The sequence below is a fragment of the Balaenoptera physalus genome (genome assembly GCF_965194825.1).
Source record: "Balaenoptera physalus genome assembly, chromosome: 9".
NCBI classification, from domain to species: Eukaryota; Metazoa; Chordata; class Mammalia; order Artiodactyla; family Balaenopteridae; genus Balaenoptera; species Balaenoptera physalus.
The window spans coordinates 34,491,578-34,518,015 of NC_138888.1; the positions used below are offsets into that span (position 1 = coordinate 34,491,578).

Below are 26,438 nucleotides of genomic sequence, written 5' to 3' on the forward strand. Positions count from 1 at the left end.
CAAACAAATGAAGAGGAAATAGGCAGTCTACCTGAAAAAGAATTCAGAAAAATGATAGTAAAGATGATCCAAAATCTTGGAAATAGAATGGAGAAAATACAAAAACGTTTAACAAGGACCTAGAAGAACTAAAGAGCAAGTGAAAAATGATGAACAACACAATAAATGAAATGAAAAATTCTCTACAAGGAATCAATAACAGAATAACTGAGGCAGAAGAATGGATAAGTGACCTGGAAGATAAAATAGTGGAAAAAACGACTGCAAAGCAGAATAAAGAAAAAAGAATGAAAAGAATTGAGGACAGTCTCAGAGACCTCTGGGACAACATTAAACACACGAACATTGGAATTATAGGGGTCCCAGAAGAAGAAGAGAAAAAGAAAGGGACTGAGAGAATATTTGAAGAGATTATAGTTGAAAACTTCCCTAATACGGGAAAGGAAACAGTTAATCAAGTCCAGGAAGCACAGAGAGTCGCATACAGGATAAATCCAAGGAGAAATACGTCAAGACACATATTAATCAAGCTATCAAAAATTAAATACAAAGAAAAAATATTAAAAGCAGCAAGGGAAAAACAACAAATAACATACAAGGGAATCCCCATAAGGTTAACAGGTGATCTTTCAGCAGAAACTCTGCAAGCCAGAAGGGAGTGGCAGGACATATTTAAAGAGATGAAAGGGAAAAACCTACAACCAAGATTACTCGACCCAGCAAGGATATCATTCAGATATGATGGAGAAATTAAAACCATTACAGACAAGCAAAAACTAAGAGAATTCAGCACCACCGGACCAGCTTTACAACAAATGCTAAAGGAACTTCTCTAGGCAGGTAAAACAAGAGAAGGAAAAGACCTACAATAACAAACCCAAAACAATTAAGAAAATGGTAATAGGAACATACATATCGATAATTACCTTAAATGTAAATGGATTAAATGCTCCAGCCAAAAGACATAGACTGGCTGAATGGATAGAAAAACAAGACCTGTATATATGCTGTCTACAAGAGACGCACTTCAGACCTAGGGGCACATACAGACTGAAAGTGAGGGGATGGAAAAAGATATTGCATGCAAATGGAAATCAAAAGAGAGCTGGAGTAGCAATTCTCATATCAGACAAAATAGGCTTTAAAACAAAGAGTATTACAAGAGATAAAGAAGGACACTACATAATGATCAAGGGGTCAATCCAAGAAGAAGATATAACAATTGTAAATATTTATGTACCCAACATAGGAGCACCTCAATACATAAGGCAAATGCTCAAAGCCATAAAAGGGGAAATCGACAGTAACACAATCATAGTAGGGGACTTTAACACCCCACTCTTACCAATGGACAGATCATCCAAAATGAAAATAAATAAGGAAACAAGCATTAATGATACATTAAACAAGATGGACTTAATCGATATTTATAGGACATTCCATGCAAAAAAAACAGAATACACTTTCTTCTCAAGTGCTCATGGAACATTCTCCAGCATAGATCATACTTTGGGTCAGAAATAAAGCCTTGGTAAATTTAAGAAAATTGAAATTGTATGCGGTATATTTTCTGACCACAACACTATGGGACTAGACATCAATTACAGGAAAAAATCTGTAAAAAATACAAACACATGGAGGCAAAACAACACACTACTTAATAACCAAGAGATCACTGAAGAAATCAAAGAGGAAATCAAAAAATACCTAGAAACAAATGACAATGAAAACACAATGACCCAAAACCTATGGGATGCAGTAAAAGCAATTCTAAGAGAGAAGTTTATAGCAATACAATCCTACCTTAAGAAACAAGAAACATCTCAAATAAACAACCTAACCTTACACCTAAAGCAATTAGAGAAAGAAGAACAAGAAAACCCCAAAGTTAGCAGAAGGAAAGAAATCATAAAGATCAGATCAGAAATAAATGAAAAAGAAACGAAGGAAACAGTAGCTAAGATCAGTAAAACTAAAAGCTGGTTCTTCGAGAAGGTAAACAAAATTGATAAACCATTAGCCAGACTCATCAAGAAAAAAAGGGAAAAGACTCAATAGAATTAGAAATGAAAAAGGAGAAGTAACAACTGACACTGCAGAAATACAAAGGATCATGAGAGATTACTACAAGCAGCTCTATGCCAATAAAATGGGCAACCTGGAAGAAATGGACAAATTCTCAGGAAAGCACAACCTTCCGAGACTGAACCAGGAAGAAATAGAAAATATAAACAGACCAGTCACAAGCACTGAAATTGATACTGTGATTAAAAACCTTCCAACAAACTAAAGCCCAAGACCAGATGGCTTCACAGGTGAATTCTATCAAACATTTAGAGAAGAGCTAACACCTATCCTTCTCAAACTCTTCCAAAATATAGCAGAGGGAGGAACACTCCCAAACTCATTCTACGAGGCCACCATCACCCTGATACCAAAACCAGACAAAGATGTCACAAAGAAAGAAAACTACAGGCCAATATCACTGATGAACATAGATGCAAAAATCCTCAACAAAATACTAGCAAATACAATCCAACAGCACATTAAAAAAGATCATACACCATGATCAAGTGGGGTGTATCCCAGGAATTCAAGGATTCTTCAATATACGCAAATCAATCAACGTGATACACCATATTAACAAATTGAAGAATAAAAACCATATGATCATCTCAATAGATGCAGAAAAAGCTTTCGACAAAATTCAACACGCATTTATGATAAAAACTCTCCAGAAAGTAAGCATAGAGGGAACTTACCTCAACATAATAAAGGCATAGGTGACAAACCCACAGCCAACATCATCTACAATGGTGAAAAACGGAGACCATTTCCGCTAAGATCAGGACCAAGACAAGGTTGCCCACTCTCACCACTATTATTGAACATAGTTTTGGAAGTTTTAGCAACAGCAATCAGAGAATAAAAAGAAATAAAAGGAATTCAAAACAGAAAAGAAGAAGTAAAGCTGTCACTGTTTGTAGATGACATGATACTATACATAGAGAATCCTAAAGATGCTACCAGAAAACTACTAGAGCTAATCAATGAATTTGGTAAAGTAGCAGGATACAAAATTAATGCACAGAAATTTCTTGCATTCCTATACACTAATGATGAAAAATCTGAAAGAGAATGTAAGGAAACACTCCCCATTTACCATTGCAACAAAAAGAATAAAATACCTAGGAATAAACCTACCTAAGGAGACAAAAGACCTGTATTCAGAAAACTGTAAGACACTGATGAAAGAAATTAAAGATGATACAAATAGATGGAGAGATATACCATGTTCTTGGATTGCAAGAACCAACATTGTGAAAATGACTATACTACCCAAAGCAATCTACAGATTCAATGCGATCCCTATCAATCTACCACTGGCATTTTTCACAGAATTAGAACAAAAAATTTCCCAATTTGTATGGAAACACAAAAGACCCCGAATAGCCAAAGCGATCTTGAGAAAGAAAAACTGAGCTGGAAGAATCAGGCTCCCTGACTTCAGACTATACTACAAAGCTACAGTAATCAAGACAGTATGGTACTGGCACAAAAACAGAAATATAGATCAATGGAACAGGATAGAAAATCCAGAGATAAACCCGTGCACATATGGTCACCTTATGTTTGATAAAGGAGGCAAGTATATACATTGGAGAAAAGACAGCCTCTTCAATAAGGGGTGCTGGGAAAACTGGACAGCTACATGTAAAAGAATGAAATTAGAACACTCCCTAACACCATACACAAAAATAAACTCAAAATGGATTAAAGACCTGAGTGTAAGGCCAGACACTATAAAACTCTTAGAGGAAAACATAGGCTGAACACTCTATGACATGAATCACAGCAAGATCCTTTTTGACTCACCTCCTAGAGAAATGGAAATAAAAACAAAAATAAACAAGTGGGACCTAATGAAACTTAAAAGCTTTTTCACAGCAAAGGAGACCATAAACAAGACCAAAAGACAACCCTCAGAATGGGAGAAAATATTTGCAAATGAAGCAACTGACAAAGGATTAATTTCCAAAATTTACAAGCGTTCATGCAGCTCAATATCAAGAAAACAAACACCTGAATCAAAAAATGGTCAGAAGACCTTAACAGACATTTCTCCAAAGAAGATATACAGATTGCCAACAAATACATGAAAGAATGCTCAACATCATTAATCATTAGATAAATGCAAATCAAAACTACAGTGAGATATCACCTCACACCAGTCAGAATGGCCATCATCAAAAAATCTACAAACAATAAATGCTGGACAGGCTGTGGAGAAAAGGGAACCCTGTTGCACTATTGGTGGGAATGTAAATTGATACAGCCACTATGGAGAACAGTATGGAGGTTCATTCAAAAACTAAAAATAAAACTACCATACGACCCAGCAATCCCACCACTGGGCATATACTCTGAGAAAACCATAATTCAAAAAGAGTCATGTACCACAATGTTCATTGCAGCTCTATTTACAATAGCCAGGACGTGGAAGCAACCTAAGTGTCCATCAACAGATGAATGGATAAAGAAGAAGTGGCACGTATATACAATGGAATATTACTCAGCCATGAAAAGATACGAAATTGAGTTATTTGTAGTGAGGTGGATGGGCCTATAGTCTGTCATACAGAGTGAAGTAAGTCAGAAAGAGAAAAACAAATACTGTATGCTAACACATATATATATATGGAATCTAGAAAAAAAAAAAGGTCATGAAGAACCTAGGGGCAGGACAGGAATAAAGATGCAGACCTACTAGAGAATGGACTTGAGGACACAGGGAGGGGGAAGGGTAAGCTGGGACAAAGTGAGAGTGTGACATGTACATACATACACTACCAAACGTAAAACCGATAGCTAGTGGGAAGCAGCCACATAGCCCAGGGAGATGGGCTTGGTGCTTTGTGACCACCTAGAGTGGTGGGATAGGGAGGGTGGGAGGGAGACACAAGAGGGAGGAGATATGGGGATATATGTATATGTATAGCTGATTCACTTTGTTATAAAGCACGAACTAACACACCATTGTAAAGCAATTATACTCCAATAAAGATGTTAAAATAAATAAATTGGTAAGAGTTGTTTCCTCATGGTGTCTGGCATCATTGCCACCTGAAGCTGCCCTCTTGCCTTATTTCTCAAAGGCTGGGGTCTTAGGGCAGTGCCCATTGGATCAGTCACTGGAGAAGGATAGGAAAGGGAGGAAAGGGTTAACATTTATGGAGAACCTTTCAAATTGTGTATAATCTCTTTTAATCCTCACAATGACTCCATGAGGTCAGCACAGGGATTTGAGTTGAGGTCTGTGACTCGGAGTTGAGGCTCTGCCTGATGCTGGTGTGCTCTTATCTGTGTTTTGCATGTGTGTGTGTGTGTGTGTGTGTGTCTCCATTATCATAAAAGACATATCAAAACCTTGTTTTTTAAATTAATTAATTTATGGCTGTGTTGGGTATTTGCTGCTGCGCACGCGGTTTCTCTAGTTGAAGCGAGCAGGGGTTGCTCTTCCTTGTGGTGTGTGGGCTTCTCATTGTGGTGGCTTGTCTTGTGGAGCACGGGCTCTAGGCACGCCGGCTTCAGTAGTTGTGGCACACGGGCTCAGTAGTTGTGGCTCGCAGGCTCTGGAGCGCAGGCTCAGTAGTTGTGGCACACGTGCTTAGTTGCTCCGCAGCATGTGGGATCTTCCCAGAGCAGGGCTTGAACCCATGTCCCCTGCATTGGCAAGTGGATTCTTAACCACTGCGCCACCAGGGAAGTCCCTCAAAACCTTTTTGAGAAAGCAGTATATGCCTTCCTCCTCCCCAAAGTCATCAAATAATATAGAGAACATGCAAAGAACACAAAAATTCCTCTTGCATTTATTTTGTAAGTATTATTTATTCTTGTTTCAAGTTTTAAGTTTATCTGTTTTCAGAGATGGAGTTTTGGTGTCTCTTAGCCATATTATGGAGTCATGTGTTTTTTATACGTATGAATGTACATCAATACCTATTCAAATTAAAAGGACCATTGACAGTTTTTTACAAGTGTGTGTTTAAGGAATGAAAATTAATTTAAATAACTAATGGACTATTATTATGAGCGTAAACATTCTGGTTTAAGCTCTAAAAATGATTATTATTAGTTCCTTTATTTAGATCTTCTAGATACTTTTGGTGATTACGTTAGAGATAGCCAACTCCCTGGGCTAATTTGAAGCATAGGAATGTACTATGCTTGCATATTCGTTTTAGTGTGGAGCTTTCTCAGACAGCCTTCTTTGGGCTTTTATTTTATACAGTCTACTCTGGTGTGAAATCTCTTAGGTTTTATTTTCTCCTTTTGATCTGTGGTCCTGCATTTTTTACTTTTGTCTGGACACTGGCATGTGCTTTCACTGATGTTCTGTTTTTTATCAGGCAAACACAATACCACTCTGGAAAGGATTGCAGTTGCTTTTGATGCAAGTGCGGTCTTGTTATACCTGCTGTTGTCATCCATGTTAGATAATGCAGCAGTCCCTCTCATCACTTAGGCAATTTAAACCTCAGGATATTTTTGTAACATTGACATTTTATTCAAGAATACTTGTCTCTACTATACACAGAATTTGCATGCAAAAATCTACTGAGGTCACTATTATATTATTATAATTGTGTGCGGATAGATAGGACTGTGTGTGCGTACGTGCATGTGCTTCTGTTGCATGGTAGGCCTTGTAACTATACAAAAAACCTGTATGTATTCAGGTAACAGTGTAGGTTTTAGAATCTCTGGAACCCTCATTACTCTCTGCAGACTGCACAGTCCTAATGTTAAGTCTTGACAGGACTAGTCCTCCTAAGAAACTGATCATATTTAATCTCAGGACATCTTAAGGAAAATGACTGATTTTGAGTCTTTACATACCTGTAAGTCATGGAGGTGCTACGGATAGCTAAACTCTGAAATATGAAAGGGTTTTAGATGAAGAATCAATTTCGGCTATATTATATGTCTTAACTGCCTTCCATATTTAGTACGCATTATAATTAGAATCCTCTAATTACTCTCACAAGCAGCTTTAAAGCCAAAGAATATACCAGTATTTCTTTGACTTACATATTTTTTCTAGGTACCTTTTGCAGTTGCAGGCATTTATCTTTTTCAGGAGCTAAATAAACAAGTAAGCAAGCAGTAGGCAAGGGCTGTTAACAATGCATTTGTTTCAGAAAACCCCCAGGCCTTTACTTAAGACATTTTCACGTGTTAGACTCTTAGAAACCAACTATTACATGACTCAATAGGCAAGCCAGCCTGGCATGTAAGGGTCTAACAGGGAGAAGCTCCTTTTCTATAATACTTTCAGCAAATCTTTATTGAGAAAGCAGAACCCCAGACTGACAGTGCCTGTGAGAGGAGCTACAGTGGGGGACAGTGACGGCTAGCTGTACGCTGGACTTTTGGTATCACCTGCCAGTTATGTGTGTATTAATTTTTAAGTATGAACAGAAATAGAACATTTTCACACTTGAAAAGAAACTGGATTCTATATTTTGAAGTTTCCACATAGGTATTTGACTTACTCAGTTTAAGATCTTCTGGGGCCTGTAAGCAGAAATTTATTCCTCACAGCATTATTTAACTATTCAAGGGAAGTAATTATGTTTTCATGATTTCTAAAGTAGCTTGGGAAAATTATCTGGTACTTTCTCAAGGGAGAGTCATTTTATTATGTCAACAAAATTTTATGAGTTAGGTAAAAGTGAATTAAATACCTTATCCCATAATTCCCCTGAAAACAAAACTATTAGCTAGAATGAACTGATGCACGGTTGTTTTCTGTAACATGTTGGAACTCTTTCCAAGCCCCAGTTTTCAACAGGATTCTTGTGGTTCACTGATGCTCTGGGGAATAAACGGGTCACTGCCCTCAATGAGCTTGTATTTCAGTAGTAAAGATAAACCTTGAAAATTTATTGAGACAATTAATTATGTTATAATAATCATGCTCTGTTTGTGGCTCTAGACTGAGGACACTTCTTCCCAAACAGTCTCTAAAAGGGCAGATATTAATACCCTGCAACTTAGGATCAGGGTAATGGATGGGAAACACCCTTGCCCCTTTGAATTCTTTCAACCATGCCATCACCCTCATGATTGCCTTCCTCTGGATCCCAAGTCATTTTCTTCTATTCATCCTGAACTTTAGTACTGGTGTCAGACTTGCTTTCTTCACTCCCAAGGCCCACCATTATCCTGATGGCTTTGGTATATTTGTGGAAAGTCCCTAGGTAGTTCCTTCACCTCCTCATCTGCAAAAATCACCTACCTTTTTTAAACTGCTCCTCTTATTATACAGATCTTATAATATCTCACAAGTGTTCTAGCTTTACATGTAAGCATCTCACCTTCTGACCATAACATAAATTAATCTCTTTTTACTTGATTAATTTCACTGAGATCATCCATCAGCCTCATGGGGAGCATCCGTTGATCAAACCATCTGTCTTTTGCTAATTCATTAATTTGCTCATTGTATCAAAATCTGATTTCTTTGTAATCTTTTTTTGGTCACATTTTCTATTTCCATAAGCTCCTTGATTCCTTTTTTTCTGTCTACTTTTTATGAGCTTAAAATCAAGCAAATTCTATTTTAAATAGAATCACGCTCCATGGTAGATCAGGATCACTAGAAATTCACAGTCACTAACTTCCGATGGGCCCACAATACTCCTGGAGATCCTATCACACTTTTCGTTTCAATTCCTTTTCTCCTCTTCTCTCCATTCTACTCCATTCATTTCTCTCCCAACTCCAACCGCTCCTCCTTCCCACTAGCCCATCCCCTGTAGCTGAGAAAACTGAGGCCATACAAGAGAAACTCCCTTATCTACCAATCCTACAAATCCTACTCTTATCTTCATTCATCCTCTCCTTCTTTCCTCATGTTATAAAAGAAGTAGAGCCCCTCCTCTGACCTGTGATTTGGATCCCGTGCTATCCTATCTCACATTAACAGTTATTTCTCTCATGTACACTCAAACATCCCCTTCAAATTGAATCATCCTCATCAACTTCAAAACATCTAAGTGTTTTCTGTCCTAAAAATGATAATAAAAAGTTGAACGCTTCCCTTGACCCCATATCTTCTTCCATCCTTGGTTAGATTTCTCCACTGATTCAGGCCTACTTCCTGTAGGAGGGTTACAAACATCTCCACTCCTCTGCTCTCTTCATTATTGTCTAATATGGTTTCCATTTCTGTTACTTCATACGATGGTACTTCATTTGGTCACTCTTAATCACAGTGTTACATATAAGGAGTGATTTTGTTCCAGCTTTACTGAGATATAATTGACATATAACATTATGTAAGTGTAAGGTGTACAATGTGCTGATTCGATACAAGTATGTATTGCAGAATGATTACCACTATAGCATTAGCTAACACCACCCTGTCACATAATTACCATTTCTTTTTTGTCATGGGAACATTTAAGATTCACTGTCTTAGCAACTTTCAAGTATGTAATACAGTGGTTTTAAACACAGTCACCATGCTGTACATTAGATCCGCAGAAATTATTCATCTTATAACCAGAAATTTGTGTTCTCTGGTATGACATCATTTATATGTGGAATCAAAAAAAAAAAAACCTCAAAGAAACAGAGACTAGAATGTTGGATACTAGGGTCTGGGGTTTGGGAGAAGTGGGGATATGTTGGTCACAGTGTACAAACTTCTAGTTATAAGATATATATGAGGGTGTTTTTAATCTCCATCTTACTTAGTGTTTGATCAGCATTTGGTCCTGACATCTCTTCTCCTTTAGATATTCTTTTATTGGCTTTTATGATACCATGTACCTCCATTTCCCTTTTATATCTCTACACACTTTATTTTTTCTCAGTTTCCTCTGTCTTTTTGTAGGTTCATCTTCCTTTATCCTATCAGGGTGAAAAGTATGGCAAAAAGAGAGAAGGTGACTTGGGATGGATCCTTGAGAATCCAATGTTTAGAGTTTGCATGAGAGAAAGAGAAGTCAATTATATGTAATGATGCTAACATACTTATGTTCATGTATATTATACATGTGTGTGTGTATATATGTATATATAATTTGTTATTGTTGTTGTTCAGCTAGCATCTATTGAATGTCTGCTATGTGCCAGGTAGTAAGAATAAGCTTTGAGGACACAAAGTTGAGTCAAGCACAGCTCCTTACTTTGAGGCCTCACATTGACATCAGAAATGTAGATGTATGTGCTTTACTAGCACTGATACGGATGGACCTGCAGCTTTAGTAATGTTGGTTAAGATGACTATTTTATTCAGGTGACTATTTTATTACAGATGACTATTTTATTCATTATCCAAATTTGGACAGGAACATATAGAAGTAAACCTATTTCTATTCTGTAGGTTTTCATTTTGTTACATTTATTCTTTGAAGGCAAATGTGTAATTTACTTTGAACTTTACATTAACAATATTCAGTGTTTTAAGCATCAAATCACAGAAAACATATTTGAGGAGGTTTATGGGAACAAAATACCAGTTTATTCTAGGGTATTTTGGTGTTTTTTTTTTTTTTCCCCAAATTCAGGGCAGGGAGTTAAGTTTTTGAAAAGAGAGGAGGGAATGGGAAGAAATTTCATTTTAGTACATGTGTCCTTTATGGATATTTTCTTCCCATGATGGCAGTGGTGCCCCTTCACCTAGAATGCTTACCGTGTGCCAGGAGCTGTGCTAAATGGTTCACGTGTGTTATCTCATTTAATTCCCCCTTAACCTTGAGGTGGATACTAATAGTTTCTTTTTATAGAAAAAGAAACTTAGGTTTAGACTGTACATCAGTTAAAGTTACATAAGTAACTTTACATATGTTTTTCTATAAGTTAAAGTTAACTTTTAAAGAATGTGAATTCAGTGTATATCTGACTTTGGAGCCTACACTTTTAACACTGTGATATATTGAAAGAAAATTAAGTGCAAGTTTTTATTTCAGATTTTTCTCATGTCCATAATGTCTTGTCTTACATGGCATTCCATATATCATTTAATCATTTCACATATACCATTCAATCATCACAACAAACCTGAGTTATGGGCAAGGCCAGTATTGCCCATCTGAGGCTCCGAAGACATGGTTAAATTAGTTGCCTGGGTTACATGTGATAGCAAACCAGCAACCAGAGCCCAGGCTCCTTACTTTGAGTTCGGCTTTCCATTATATGAGGTACTTCTTCTGCATTAATTCAGTTTGCCAAAAGATAAAGTTGTTCATGTTCTTTAAGGTTCGCCGCCTCCCCTCCTTTAATTTGACTTGACTTCACTTATTTAGTTAATAATCCAAGAATGTTGCTAGAGTAGCAAAAATTTGATTAGAATCATCACCTTCAGTATTTCAGGTAACAGAGTGGAGTGGAAACAGCATGAAAAGCAGAGCCCTTTCATTCTGTTCTCAGGCTGGCCTCCTGGATGGGTTCAAGTTGACATCTGGTATGGCTTCCCTTGCTGTCTTCTCCTGGGAAGCCCTAGTTTTCTATTTGACACCCAGCATTAGCTCTGACCTGAGCATTAGCCCAAGCAAGTTTTGCATAATTAAGCTGTTGAGATTGGTTTTCCCTGAGTGGACAGAAGAGACTTACAAGGTGAGGGCTCTGTTAAAGTGATAAAGCTGATTAGATACTTAGCAGTAAAGGAATCTGATCTTAGAAATTTCCTCTTGCTCTAGTTAATGAGGCAGAGACAACACTTAGGGAAAATGAGGTCACTAAAAAGAGAAACAGTTTTTTTTTCTTTACTAAAGAACCAATTCTTTCACTCCCTTTTAAATCAAGGCCTAAATTTATTGTCCAGAATAAAGCTCAATTTAAATGAACAAATAAGAAACTTTTCCTCAGGGGTGTAGTAAACATGTTTAAACTTACCACCTACGAAGTAAAACAATTCGAGAAAGTAAAACTAAGATAAGCCTAGAATTAAAATAATTTAATTAATGCTGACTGTAACAAACCTGAAATAATGAACTGATTAATTATTCAGCTGTGTGGTCTATTCATAAGAATGTATTTTTTCCAAAAATAATTTTCTCATTTTTTCTTTCTATACTTTCCCTTTCCTTGGACTACCATTCGAGCAAGTAAAACTTGTTTTCCTGGGATATTCTTATACAGATGTCCTATATTAACAATGTTCGTAATCTTACCTTTTGGTTTATATAGCACTTTTACAGATGCTACTGTTTAATCCTCACAAAACTTTATAATGAAAGCTGCATTATCTCCATATTATGGAGTTGGGACTTGTCTCTTAAAGGTTATGTGATTTGCTCAAGAATATGTAAATAGGAGAGTTGGGTGTCAAATACAAATTTTCTCACCCCCAAGAAAGTGGCCTGTACCACAATTGCTCCAAGTTATGCATTATTTAAAGTCTCTACTTCTTTCCTCTATTTCTTGCTAAACCTTTGTTCCAATATTTAGAAAGTGACATGACAGTTGTTCTCATATCAAATACCTTCATGTGAAATGCAAATGATATGTATACACACACTCACACATACACACACATATATTTCTGTCTTTATAGATTAGCCCTCCTTTCATCATGAAGTATTTGTCTTCCCCCAAAAACCTCATTCTCCTACTTCTCAGCTTTAACTTATTCCAGGGAAATTAATAGTCATAAAGGGCAAACTTGAAGTAGAAAAGAACTAACACAGGAGGTAGCTTATGATGGGAGTGATTGGAGGGGAGGTGAACCATCCACCCAGCCTGCTGTGTCCCATTGTCATTGGCTTTGGGGTGGATGTAGATAAGGTATGAGAATGGGAAGGATGTAATGCTGATGATACTGCTATTTAGTCAATAGAATATCTAATTAGTTTGCTATTTAAAATGACACTTTAAAAATTTAACATATTAGACTTTTAAAGGAAATTTAAAATCTATTTAAATGAAATGTTCTACTGTGTTTGTTTCTTGATCTTGAGAGGAAGTGTAGTGAAGTTGATGGAAGATTAGATCCTGGAGGTTGACTTGGGTCCATCCCTGGCTCTACGACTTGTTAGCTGTTAGACTTTGGTGCAGTCACTTAACTTTCTTTAAATTGAGGATAAAAATAATAACTACCTCATATGATTGTAGTGAAGATGTAATGAATTAGTGTGTGTGCAGAGAGAGAGAAAGAGAGAGGAGGGAAGCAACAGCAGATGTGAGCATGAATGAGCATGCTCAGTTAGAACAGTCTCTTGAGTATAGTAAGTGCTCAGTAAAAACAATAAAAACAATCAAACTTATCCCCCTCCACTTCAGTAAAACTGTGTCAGAAGTTACCAGAGAACCCTTAATGGCTAACTTTAATTGATACTTTTTTAGTTTTCCTTGACCTCTCTCCTACAGTTCATGTTTTTTGCCATAGTCTGCATCTATTTTATTCAGACTCTTAAATTTCTAGTTTGTTGTTCTATTTTTACACAGTTACAGCAAGCTTCAGTGTTTTCACTTTCTCCCATAGAGGCCCTAAATCTGTGCTGAGCTAGAACCACAGCCTGATTCCAGAACTGGCAAATAGTCCCATGGGAAAGAAGATCTGGGGATCACATTGGAGAGATCCTGTCCTCCTAAAATTTGTGCTCACCTAGATGCCATTGTTTATGCAGATATCTGATGTTTTAAAATTATGGTCATTGTAATTTATCTGGCCTTTTCTAATCCTTTTGTTGGGAGTGTTGACCTGCCTGACTGGGGGGAGTGCCTTCCTCGACCATTCTGTCTGAATCGTACTTTGTTGGCCTTACCTCTGCTGGCTGTCTTCTTGCCTTCCATGTCATGGTTTGCTGCTCTTTATCTTCTATGCCGTCTTACTCACCAATCCCTGTAACTTTCAGATCTATAGCTTACTCACTGCCATGATGATGACTTCCAAATCTATAGCTTTATTTTAAACCCATCTCTTCTCTTTGAGATATATCTGTCTAGTTATCTCCTAAGCATTTACCCCATATGTATCCTAGGCTAATCGCATCTGAAATGTCTGAAATGTACTTAGTTATCTTCTTCCTCAAATTTGTATCTTTTTCTGTATCAGGTGTTCTGGCTAGGCATCCTTATAGTGTTGGGGCATGGGGTAGGTTGCCCCAAAATGTGCCTCAACGGTGTACTGATTATTTTCAATGAGTTTCTTAAGAAGTGGCCAGTGCAAGAGGGATACTCTGACCCTTCTTTCTGTCTTTCTGAAAGCAGGAAATAAATCTCTCATGTGAAAGGTTGTACCCCCTGCATCTGGAGGTAGAAGAACACCCTTATCACCCTTATCTCTTATCAGAGATAGAGAATGCAGAGCTGAAAAGTCTGTGTAAACAAACCTTGCTACTTCACTAATTTACTACCCCAGGTCCAAACTCTGTTTAGGTTCTTCACTAATTGAGCACCCAGAACTGTTTCCTGTCACTTCCTCACAAATTTATTGTTTCTTTGTCTAAAAAGCATAAAAGCTACCTGCTTTGGCCACTTCTTAGGTCCCATTTCTATGAGACCTGCGGGAAGTTTCTTCCTTCTCGACAACAGGCAATAGCATTTTCTACCTAGAGACCCAGGCCAGGAATGAGAATTTTCCTATTATTTCTATACAACTAATGAATCAATCATTTCTATTTTGTCTATTTCTTTAGTATTATTTCTTTTATCTCTCCTTTTTCTTCTCATCTTTCTATTTTCACTGCTACTAGCATATTATTTGTTTGTTTCTAGTCTTACTTCTTTGGGGCCATCCTCCACCTTTTAGCCAAATATATTTCTTTATTTTTTTATTTTTATTTTTTTAAATTTATTTATTTATTCATTTATTTTTTGCCGTGTTGGGTCTTCGTTGCTGCGCGGGCTCTCTCCAGTTGCGGCGAGTGGGGGCCACTCTTCGTTGCGGTGCACGGGCTTCTCATCGTGGTGGCTTCTCTTGTTGCGGAGCACAGGCTCTAGGCGCACGGGCTTCAGTAGTTGCGGCACGTGGGCTCAGTAGTTGTGGCTTGCGGGCTCTAGAGCGCAGGCTCAGTAGTTGTGGCGCACAGGATTAGTTGCTCCATGGCATGTGGGATCTTCCCAGACCAAGGATCGAACCCGTGTCCCCTGCACTGGCAGGCAGATTCTTAACCACTGCGCCACCAGGGAAGTCCCGAGCCAAATATATTTGTAATAGACCAATTCGATTATATTTTATTCCTACTTTAAATATCAATTTCCAGTATGTTTCCTAAAATGCTTTGCAAAGCACTCCAAAGATAACCTATCTCCACGAATAAAGGAGCCCATAGTCAAATAAAATGTTGAAATGTGGCATGCTTAATCCGTTTTCTCTTGAAGAGTCACAGCACACATTACTAAGGGAAAGTCTTTATGAAGTTCTGTGATTGACTGTAACAACAAAATTCTAAAACATTGACATATTTGAACATTGATTTTTAAAAATATATTTATTAAAATATTTATTAATAATATATATTTTTTTAATTGATTAATCATTGACAGGATATGCTCCTGACTTTACTCCCATGGTATTCAAAGTCTTCCATGCCTACTTCTCTAATTTCATCTCTTCCCTCTTGAGTCTTTGTAGCTATACAGATTACATTCATTTGGTTTCCCAAACACAGAGTTCTGTTCTATTCCATTGTATATGGTTCCTTTTGCCTGGAGTAACACTAATCTATCTGATGATCTCTGTCTTTGAAAATTCAGCTATTTAAAAGCTTAGATCAGTTGATGTCTTCGCTGGTTAGCATACTGCTTGGCACATTTGTAGGTGCTCAATATATGTTAAATAAATAACAAAAATGGAAAAAGTCAATAAGGGAAAATGTAGAGATATGAGATTTGCTCTATCTGCCTATTCATTCTGCCTGTATATTGCCCATTCAGGAAATCTACAACACTTAATAATAGTTGCTTAAAAAATTTAGTGAGAACTGCTTGACCTCAATAATTTAATTGCTCTTCAAAAAAATGTTGTTTACCTGTACAAGGCTTAGGAAATTACTCACATTATAAGATGAAATTTTAATTCTTATTGGATGAAAATTAAATTTTAATTTTCATAAGTGTGTTATAGCTATTTTTCTTTCACTGTGAAAATTCCTTAAAAATGATTGTTGTAAGTGTTTTCTATTTCTTCCTGACAGGTAATATTTGAAGCTGAAGTCTCAGGAGGGAGAAGTGGTTATATTGCCATTGATGACATCCAAGTCCTGAGTTATCCTTGTGGTAGGTTGTGATTAAGAACTGTATTTTTCTATATCCTTTCAACACTTGACTTATATTGGTAGTGACTATTGATTATCACTTGGTCATTGCTGTCTCTTTTGTTGCTGTTACTCCTAGCCTTTTGTTCAGTTTTAAAAGAACACTGAAATATTTCTAGAGTTTTTGAATCAAATATTTTTCAGACTTGTACTACACATGTTAAAGGATTCTTTTAATTAATTACTGTTCAAAAGAAAACCACAGTCCCAAAATGGCATCACTCATGCTAAAAGTTCATGATACAAAACCTAGATTTATACCTGATCCAACTGCAGTTTCAGCTTCTTCCAGAAATGTTATCTTAATTGACCAGTCTGGATTTCATGGTCAAGCACCAGTAGGATAATCTGTCCTGTGATCCCTCTCCATCTCCCAGAGGAAGAAGAGGTGATCTGAATCATAAAACCCTTGCTGTTCCTCAAAGAAGATGTCCTGGCCTAAAAATAATTACTTCTTTTCTTTTTGCTAGTAGCTCCCTTGCCCACTCTTCTTCTTATAAAAACCTTCCATTTTGTACAACCCCTTCGATCTGTCTTATAGTTAATAGTTGGGATGCTGCCTGATTCATGAATCCCCTAATAAAGCCTGTTAGATCTTCAGTTTATTTAGTTCACATTATTTTTGACAGAAAAAATTAAAAATGTAAATGAAACTCTAGGTAGGACCCTTTCCATCTTTTGGTATTATTAAATTGCCTAGGAAAGCAAAGAATAACAAATCAGTTCAGTGAAAAGAAAGTAAAAAGAAGCCTCACCAACTTATGTGATCTGCTAAGTTGAAAGTTGGGGTGAAATGAAGAAAATGAATTAACTCATCTTATTCCAAACTTAAGACTAATTTTTTAATGTCATAATAAATTTCTGGCTAATTCATATTAAACAACAAAACAATAGAAAGCACACAAAACAGGGAACTCAACTTATTAACACAGTTTGGTATGTCCTTAGATGCACATTGATTGGTCTTCAGATGGGGTAACTACATTTGTGTTTATATCACATACCCTGAAAGACAATTATTGCATGCATTCAGTACAGCCAGGCATAAAACTGTTGGTATAAATTCAGACTTAAGCTATATCTCCCAGCAGCAGTGATTTATAGGGCCCATGAATTCTAGATGATCTCTTCAGTAACCCTCCTGGTGGAAGTTCTCTAATACTTTGTAAGCAGCATGCACAGGGGGCACCATGCCAGGGGCCAAGGCTCCTGCTCCTGCTAACTGGTTGTCAAACCCTAGTGTGCCTCAGAATCACCAACTGGATGTGGCAGATCACACATTGCTTGGCCCCTCGCCTGGTTCTGATTGTTCCCAGGTGATACTAATGCTGGATAGTCTTGAGTTCACAATTTGAGAACCACTGTTCTAGCTTGTGTTCTAGTGCAAGCATTCCTTTTTCTGAAGCACCTACTGAGATGAGGCACTGGAGAAAGATGTAGCAGGCAAAGGTCAAATGATTCATTACATGTGGTGTATTCTGAGAAAAAGGAGAACAAAAGTATCTCACACAAAGTTCAAGTCGGTTTACTAAGCTCCTTCAGTCCATTCATATATGAGAATGATGTTTCCATCTACTGTTCATTTACACTTCTTGAAAGAAGATATTAAAGAAAGGCTTTCATGAGTAAACAAGTTAAAAAATACAGAAATTGAGCACAACAGTAGTTTCATTGTGATATGGTCCTCCATGCACTATCTTTACTCACTGAGGCTTAGCTTTTCCCGTTTATGTTTCCTTTCAGTTGAAAACATGAATAAGCTTCAGTTTTAAAAGGTAATTATAGAGAATGCTTGTTTGATAGTCATATAACTCATGTATATTTTGATGGCAGTCATCACTTTTTTGTTGGTCTAATACTTCTTTTGGGTAACTTTCTTAGGACTATGAAGGAATAGGAGGTGGATTTAACAACAGTTAAGCTAATACTCTGAGAGGAAGAAGAACAGTCCCTTACCTTGTTCTTTGAAGTACTAGAGGATTATAGTTATTGAAATTTCTTTAAAAAAGAAAGGAAAGATGTAACTGCTTAAATTGTAACTTAATAGTTCAACGGCCATGTATTTGTCAGTTTTTGAGCTGTCATTCTGTGTTTTCCTTATAGTTTTCTATTACGCTCTGCTTTGTGCCTATTTGATCTCTTTTGTTTGCTTTGACTTGTAACTGTTTTATTATCACCCTAATGCAACATGCTACGGGGGTCCTCCAGCAGTTACCGTTGGGTGCTCACTCTGTATAGAATTGCTCTAGCAATTATGGGGCGATACGTAATAAAGCTATTAAAAAAAGAGAACTGAGCGTGAGAGAGGCAACAGTGTCTTTCAGCACAGAGAAAACCCAATTTTCTTTCATACGACATTAGTCTTGGCCAAAGGTAAAAGTATGAACAACATTATTCTGTTGGGAAAAAGTAACACGGCATGTTTTCTTCATGTGGAAAAAAGTCATTTTTTTCTTGCCTTCACAGATAAATCTCCTCATTTCCTCCGTCTGGGGGACGTAGAGGTCAATGCAGGGCAGAATGCTACATTTCAGTGTATCGCTACAGGGAGAGACGCTGTGCATAACAAGTTATGGCTGCAGGTAAGGCCACATTGGCAGCTGGACTAAAGGGTACACTTGATTTTTAAAAAATCACAAATTCTTTCTCCCTGTGTATGTGTGTGCGGGGGTAGGGGGTGGAATATGTGTGTGACAGGTTGTCTTTTGTGTAGGTTTGATTTAATTTGCTGCAGATTCATTTCAGATATTTCTATTTTTGGAATATGAATAAAAATATAACAGTGTATAGTTAATAAGTATTTGGGTGAGTTATTCATGAACTCATTAGAGAATCATAATTCTCTAATGTTATGTCCAAACTGTAAAAACAATTTTTCTAGATCCATTCAAAATAGGAAAAAAATCTCATTTAATATTTTGAAAACAACTTACAAGAGCATAGTACTTAAGCAGGAACTGTCATACTCTGATAAAGTTTTCAAAAGTATTTTAAGAAACCTTTGGAAGTATTTCTGGAAATGTGAATTGGAAGAGAGCCAATTAGAATTTTTTTCAGGATTTTTGTGTATAAGGGTTAATCACAGATCTGAGGACAAGATATTTGCCTTGCACATATTAAATCCGCAATAAATGTGTATTTAATGAATTGCAGTTTAGCATACGTGTTGGGGAAATGTAAATGGTGCATATAAAGAGCTTTAAAAGAATCTGTGAGAAAACAGTGACTAAGGAATGTGCCATATCTTCAGAGAATATCTGTCAATCCTGGGGCAGAGGTGGGTGGGGAGGTGGGAGGAGCTAAGAGCAACTAAAGCCTTGAGGCTGGACCTAGGGCAGATGACTGTTGAGCTAAATATTTGAAGCTAGAATGTAAGAAATAATATTCTCTGAGCACCTTTATTATTATTATTATTATTTAATTCTGTTTGCACCAGAATGAGGAAAGGGATTTAATTAGTTAGAATTTTAAATTACTGAGAATGCCAATAGAGACCAAAAAGGAAAATCATTAGCTTAGTTTCTTGAACATAGACATCAGGCTTTATTTTATGATACCTTTAGAGAGAGAAAATTAGTGTCAAGGATCATCATTAGGTTTCAGGAAGGTGGGGTAATAATTATAATAAATGATTATTGAAATCATACCAATATAATGCCTGATATTGTACTGGGTGTTATAAATGTGTTTTTTCATTCAATTCCCACATCCAATCGGATGTTATAACAGATGTATTTCATATAAATCTAATTATAGCTACTTTTGTAATTTATTTGATATGTGGATATCAGGATACCATCCTGAATACGTGAAAAGGAAATGAACTCTCTCCTTTTTTCCCTGTGATTATGCTAATTTCCACTACAGGTATTTAAATATAAGATAATTCTTCCTGCAGAGTGTATTGTATACTGTACAACTTGTTTCATCATCTAAACATCCAGTTAGAATCCCTCTTAACTTTCTCTGTCTCTCAGCCTATATATTGATAGTATTAAGAATGTGTTTAGATATATTTTCTAATTACTTTGCTAGTCATTTTTCATTTAGGTAGAGACATTTTTGGCATTTGATTTTTATTGTTATCTATATAGTCTTGTCTTGGAGAACCAGAGACTCCGCAGTCTGCCCCTGGGTTTACACCCCAAGATTTAATGTGACGTTGAAATAAAAAGGGTTTTGTGTACTTAGACACCAGCTGCCTTGTGGCAACAAAGACTTTCTGGCCCTGCTGGTCTGAGTGGGTTGCAGTCAAAATACTACTCGTTTATTGTTTGTTTCTTACTTTTGTAAATTGGCTCATTTCATTATAGTTTTAAAAAATTTTCCTCTTGCCATTTTTCAAATAAAGATGAGAGATAAAAATATTCTGTTCAATTTCTGTTCTGCTTTCTTTTTTCTCCTCTTCTTTCTCTTTACATTTTCCAAGGTGAATTTATATATTTCTCATCTATTTTGACATTGCCCAATTCTTCAGCAACTTACATGCTTATTCATGAAAAAGCTTTCCTGCCTTTTTCAATAATACCACTTAAATTACCTTAACTTATTCTCTTGAATCATTCTTCTCCATATTTAAGAAACATTGAAGATTATCAATTGCCTGGTTTAGGGTTGTTTTCAAATAAATAAGACTGAGATATAGAGATAAAGGTGTAGATATATAGATATAATTGATATGTGTGCATCTATAGAGTGAGTGAATCAGAAAGTGGCCAATGATTAAAAAAAATGATCCATCTTTTGCTGAAACTAGTAGAAACATAATAAAGGGAGAAGAATCTTGGTTCCACAATGCATCTACAGGCCAACACACACAGATAGATGTCAAGTTATTTTTGCTTGGTGTAGAACAACTTCTTAAAGGTCAAGGGGCCCAGTTCTTAATTCTAACCTTAATTCTAACTCTAATTCTTATAACCCAGTTAATTGTATTGGCTTAGAGAATTCATTGAACTTTTCCAGGCCATAGATTTTTTTTATCTATAAAAGGAGATGTGGGTAGAGACCAAAATCCCTTACAGCTGTAACATGCTAAACCAGGTCTCTACATTATTTTCGATGGTCTGAAACATGGCCTTGATCACCTTTTTTTGTTTCATGGAGGAATATAAAATTTTTAAGTTATTAGTTTTGTGTGGGAAAAAAATCATTCGTTAAATTAAGTATCATTGTGAGAACAACTGCTTAAAATCTCTGCTGACTGCTGTGAACGAATGTACTCTGAAGTAACTCAGGATGAAAGGTCTTTGCATCCTATTACAAAAGTAATGGAATAATGGAGTAGCTGTTACACCTGCCATGGTCAGGTGTAATAAAAATGGCCATCAACTTTTTATGTCCTCCAAATCACTTATATAATATAATAATATTGAGCTTCAATTGGTAAGTGTTGTTTGAATATGGTGTAAAAGAGCAAAAACTAGAAAGCGTCCAATTTTCTATTTTAAATGAAAAATGATACACTACAACTGCCATGAATATCTGATAGTATATGACATTTAAAGTAATTTATGTATAGAAATACATTTAGAGAATAACTTCGCACTTGTTTACTGTCTTTAGCTTACAATTGATATTTCAATCATTTTTATTGTTTAAAATGACATACAAATTAGGTAAATTAAAGAATGGAGCACAAAAAAGCAGACAGTGAGTTACCTGAGATAATCTGGGATAGTCCATAAGACATATCATAGTGGGTCTGCTATATCTTTAGGGAGTGTTCTTTTTTTTTTTAAATATTTATTTATTTAATTTATTTTTTTGTCTGCGTCGGGTCTTAGTTGCCACTCACAGGCTTTCCTCTAGTTGTGGCATGCAGGTTTTCTCTCTCTGGTTGTGGCGTGCAGACTCCAGAGCACGTGGGCTCTGTAGTTTGCGGCGCGCGGGCTTAGTTGCCCTGCGGCATGTGGGATCTTAGTTCCCCAACCAGGGATGGAACCCTCATCCCCTGCATTGGAAGGCAGACTCCTTATCACTGGACCACTAGGGAAGTCCCTTTACGGAGTTTTCTTTCCTGCAAGATCTCAGATTATAAAATTAGAGAGTCTTAAAAGAAGGTCATTCACTCTAGACATTTAGAAAACAATGACAAAATATATAAGCCAAATTAACCTCCTTGCACATGCTGAGCGAACTACTGATGCATAAAACAATATGGATGAATGTTTTTAAAAGTCCATTGGTGTAGCATTATGCATAATGGATATAGCACAACCAAAAGAAATACCTTCAATAAAATATATCATGCTCTAGTGTAAAAAAAAAATGCCCATTGGTGTCAGCAAGTATGTTATGCAGTTCATTCATATTGGATAAGGGAGTTAGGATAAAGTCTTTAATTGCTCCTAGAGAACTTCCAAATTCGTTTTCTTTCGTAACACTCAGTGAAGTAGCTTGCATTCTAGATATGAACACAACTTTTTTTTTCAGCTTACAATTTGCAGTTTTCCCCACGCGAACAGATGCTTTTTAATGCTTACAACAAGTTTTAAAACTATACCATTTTGTGTTCCTAAGGAACCCCCAATGGTAGAGAATTTGTGGATCGTAACTTAAGGCTTATGATAAAACCCAGGTTATAGGAAATAAGATCATAAGTGAGATTTTAATGTATAATTTTATGTTTAATGTTTTTCAATGTTCAATTTATAGTGAAATAAAATAATAAAAATGTCTGCTTATATTCCTGAGAGGTACCAGATAATTTTCTCACAGGAAAGAAAAAAAATAGGTTATATATGTTCGTGGATTAAAAATTTTAGTCATGTCCTTTTTATTTCAACACAATAATATGGATAGTAGATAAAGTGATCACAGGAAAAAGTGAATATATAAGGGAACAATAACATATGACACAGCAGTTCCACTCCTAAGTAGTTGCATAAGAGAAATAAAAGCATGTGTTCACAAAAAGACTTGTGGAAGAATGTTTATAACAGCTTTATTCATTATAACCAGTAATTGTAAAGAACCCAAATGTCCGTTAACAGGAGAATGGATAAACAATTTGTGGTTCATTCACACTACTCAGCAATAAATTAGAAAGCATGCACTACTGATACCAGGATTTATAAAGCTCAGCAATATTATGCTTTCTGAAAGAGAAGAGACACAAAAGAGTGCATGCCTTATGACTCTATAGATGCTAATCTATGGTGATAGAAATCAGAATAGTATTTGACTTGGGGTAGGGGGTGATTAGGAACTGGAAGTGAGCAGGGAAACTTTTTGAGGTAAAGTAAGTGTCATATAGCTTTATTGGGGCTTTGGGTCTATGGGTGTATATACATTTGTCAGAAGTTAAGATTTATCCAATTTGCTGTATATAGTGTACCTTAATTATCCATGAATGAGGAGAAAATGAGTATATGAAACATTTCCTCAAATAACCAAATCACTGGCAGTACTAATCATGCTGTAGATCAGCGGTCCCCAACCTTTTTGGCCCCAGGGATCGGTTTTGTGGAAGACAGTTTTTCCACGGATGGAGGGGGGCAGTTTAGGCGGCAATGCGAGCGATGGCGGGGATGGTTCAGGCGGCAATGCAAGCGATGGGGAGCTGAGCCTTACCGGTCCGTGGCCCGGGGGTTGGGGACCCCTGCCGTAGATGGCAATAGCCTAGTACAAACATTACCTGCATTTTTGTCCATCTTGTCCATTTGAAATCATTGGATTAGGTTCAAGGGTGATTTTTAATCATCAGTGTAAACTGAAATATAGAATAAAGCATGTTCTGAGTGTTCTATTATCAGAACATGTTATAACGCTCGAGGATGTGAAAGAGTTGAAACGGGTTGGGCTGTAACTTATAAATTAGTATTCTTTCATGAAGGTCCGGTGTAGGTGGACACCTACATGACAAATCAAATAGAACCCATTGCTGGAACATCTGTCAGACCATATGCTTTGGCCTCAGGTTCAGTGTAGAAACTAAAATGCTAATGACTCCATCCATCATTACAGAGCTTGGTGGGCATGCATCATTGGGTTGGACAGAGAAATTCACCAGCGGAGTTACTGAAAGCAGGGAATTGTGTGGGGAGATTTGGTGGCACCGTTCGTTTTGGTGAATTGAAATGAGGCTGTTTAATGTGTGACTGGTAATTCTATGCAGATTGCCATCAAAGCTGTGGCAGTTGGGCCAGTCTGTCAGTAATCTCCCCAGGTGCTGACACGGCGCCTCCTGAGTAGGCCTGCCAAAACAGGAAAGCCAGCCATCACTTTGCCCTTGGTGAGGCTCGTCACTGCTAATGTACTGTGATACAGCTAGTTTCTCAGCCAAAGGAAATGTCATTCCTTCTGGAGCAATAGATAATTAAGCAATACATTGAGAGTAAAATTAGTATAATTAGGTGCAGATTGCTCTAAAAAACAACCAGAGAGAGGCTGACCTTTTGCAGTACCAACTGTTGCCAGCTGAGGGTCAATGAAAATGGCTGGCCTGAAACTTCTGGCCATAAAGTGTTTTATCTATCCAGGAAAATGTAATAGCCTTGTTCCTATACTACATGGGAATATCGTCTTGTAGCATTGGAAATGAGAAGCATGATTTTTTAAAAAATGAATAATTTGAGTACAAAAGTACTCAAATTTTATCTGGTGAAATATATCACTACAATGTTTCAAGTGCCAACTAGTCATTGCTCACAAAGCTCTTTTTGATGCTGCCATGCTATAATATTTTCTTGTGTCTGTTTATACTGTCGTATGAAGTGCCTGGAACCTTGTATCATGTTTAATTTCCACAAGAGATTTTACTATCCCTGAAACTATTTCTTTTTGAGAAAAAAAAAAATCTGGTAATTTTCCATTTATTATAATGAAGTGAAAATGTTGGAGGAAATTTATCTATGCCTAGAAACATGCAGTTTACAGTGGGCAACTCATTGAGAACTAATTTGAGAGGACTATTTCAAAGCCAAACTGATTAAACATTTAATATATGATCAGCTCACATTGGATACCATGGGGGTGGGGAGAGAAAGGAATGAGATAATGTGAAATTGTCCTAATGTCTAGACTTGGTGAAAGTTCTGACGTTTTCGAGATTGGCCCTAAAAGTGGCTGACACATATCTGAAATATTAGAATAACAAAAGGCAGCAGCATATAATTACTAGGACATTTGGTAAAGTTGAAGAAATAATGTCAGAATGGCTAAAGGTACATTGTATAAATATATCTTGAGATTTGTGGGAGACTGGATAAGTTTCTTAAAATCTTAGAATATTGGGAATTTACAGGAGGGATTTAGTTTGTTTTTTATAGATAGTAAAGTACAATAATAACTAGTGGTTTGAAGCTGTTTGGTGAGAGATATAAGCTGATTATGAGGAAGACCTTTGTAATTGTAGGGCTGTTGAAACCTAGAATGAGCTACTGTAGGAGGTAGTAAAATTAGGAGAAGTGTCCAAGCATAATCTGGTTAAGTACTTGCTAGAGATGTAGAGGACATTTAAGCATGAGGCTGAATGCTTTTTTAAGATCCTTTCAGCCCTGAGAGATGCTTGTATAACCGAATAAGAAAAGATCGTATGGAGTCTAAGCCCAGCGCTTTTTCAGAGTTGAGAGAGAGCATCTCAGACTGGAGTGTTTGGTGAAATCATTAAGGAAGATTTGATTGAGTCTTTGAAGGACGTATAGGACTTGGATAAGCAAGGATTAAGTGGGCATGGTTATCACTGCAGTTTAGTGTATGTGTGTGCTGGTGGGGTAGGAACATCAAGAGAAGAATCTTCTTGAAGTGTAAGGTTCACAATGGGAAGTAGAGGTAAATATAGTTTATGGCAGGGTTGGGACTAGGCCATGATGGAGACAAAAGCAAGAAAGAAGCTACTGCTGGCAGTACAGACATCAAGTAGTGAAGGCCTAGGATTGGACAACGCCGGTGGATTTGGAAAAAATGTGAGGAGGGGAGGAGAGGGACCAATGAAAGAAGACACAGAGTTTGGATCTGGTTGGTACCAGGTGAAAGAATTTGGAAGAGTGAAATAGTAAAGATGGCTTTTTAAATTTCCTCAAACGTTTATTTTTTACAGCCAGTCTGTGAATTTGTTTTCCCATTTTCTGTCTGGGAACTAATTTACCTGCTCGACGCATTTGTTTACTTTTTTCCCCTTCTGCCTTGATAATTGCATATGAGTTTTCCTAAATAGGAGTGAAA

At 36.8% G+C, this 26,438-nt stretch overlaps 1 protein-coding gene across 6 annotated transcripts in view; it reads left to right on the forward strand.

Annotated features, from left to right (window-relative positions):
* PTPRK (protein tyrosine phosphatase receptor type K) overlaps positions 1-26,438 on the forward strand; it is a 574,209-nt gene that overhangs the window by 279,729 nt on the left and 268,042 nt on the right. For all 6 annotated transcript variants that reach the window (XM_082474428.1, XM_082474429.1, XM_082474426.1 and 3 more), the window contains exons 4-5: positions 16,152-16,233; positions 18,738-18,853. In XM_082474428.1, coding sequence (XP_082330554.1) covers positions 16,152-16,233; positions 18,738-18,853 — 198 coding nt within the window. The remainder of the gene's footprint in view (positions 1-16,151; positions 16,234-18,737; positions 18,854-26,438) is intronic.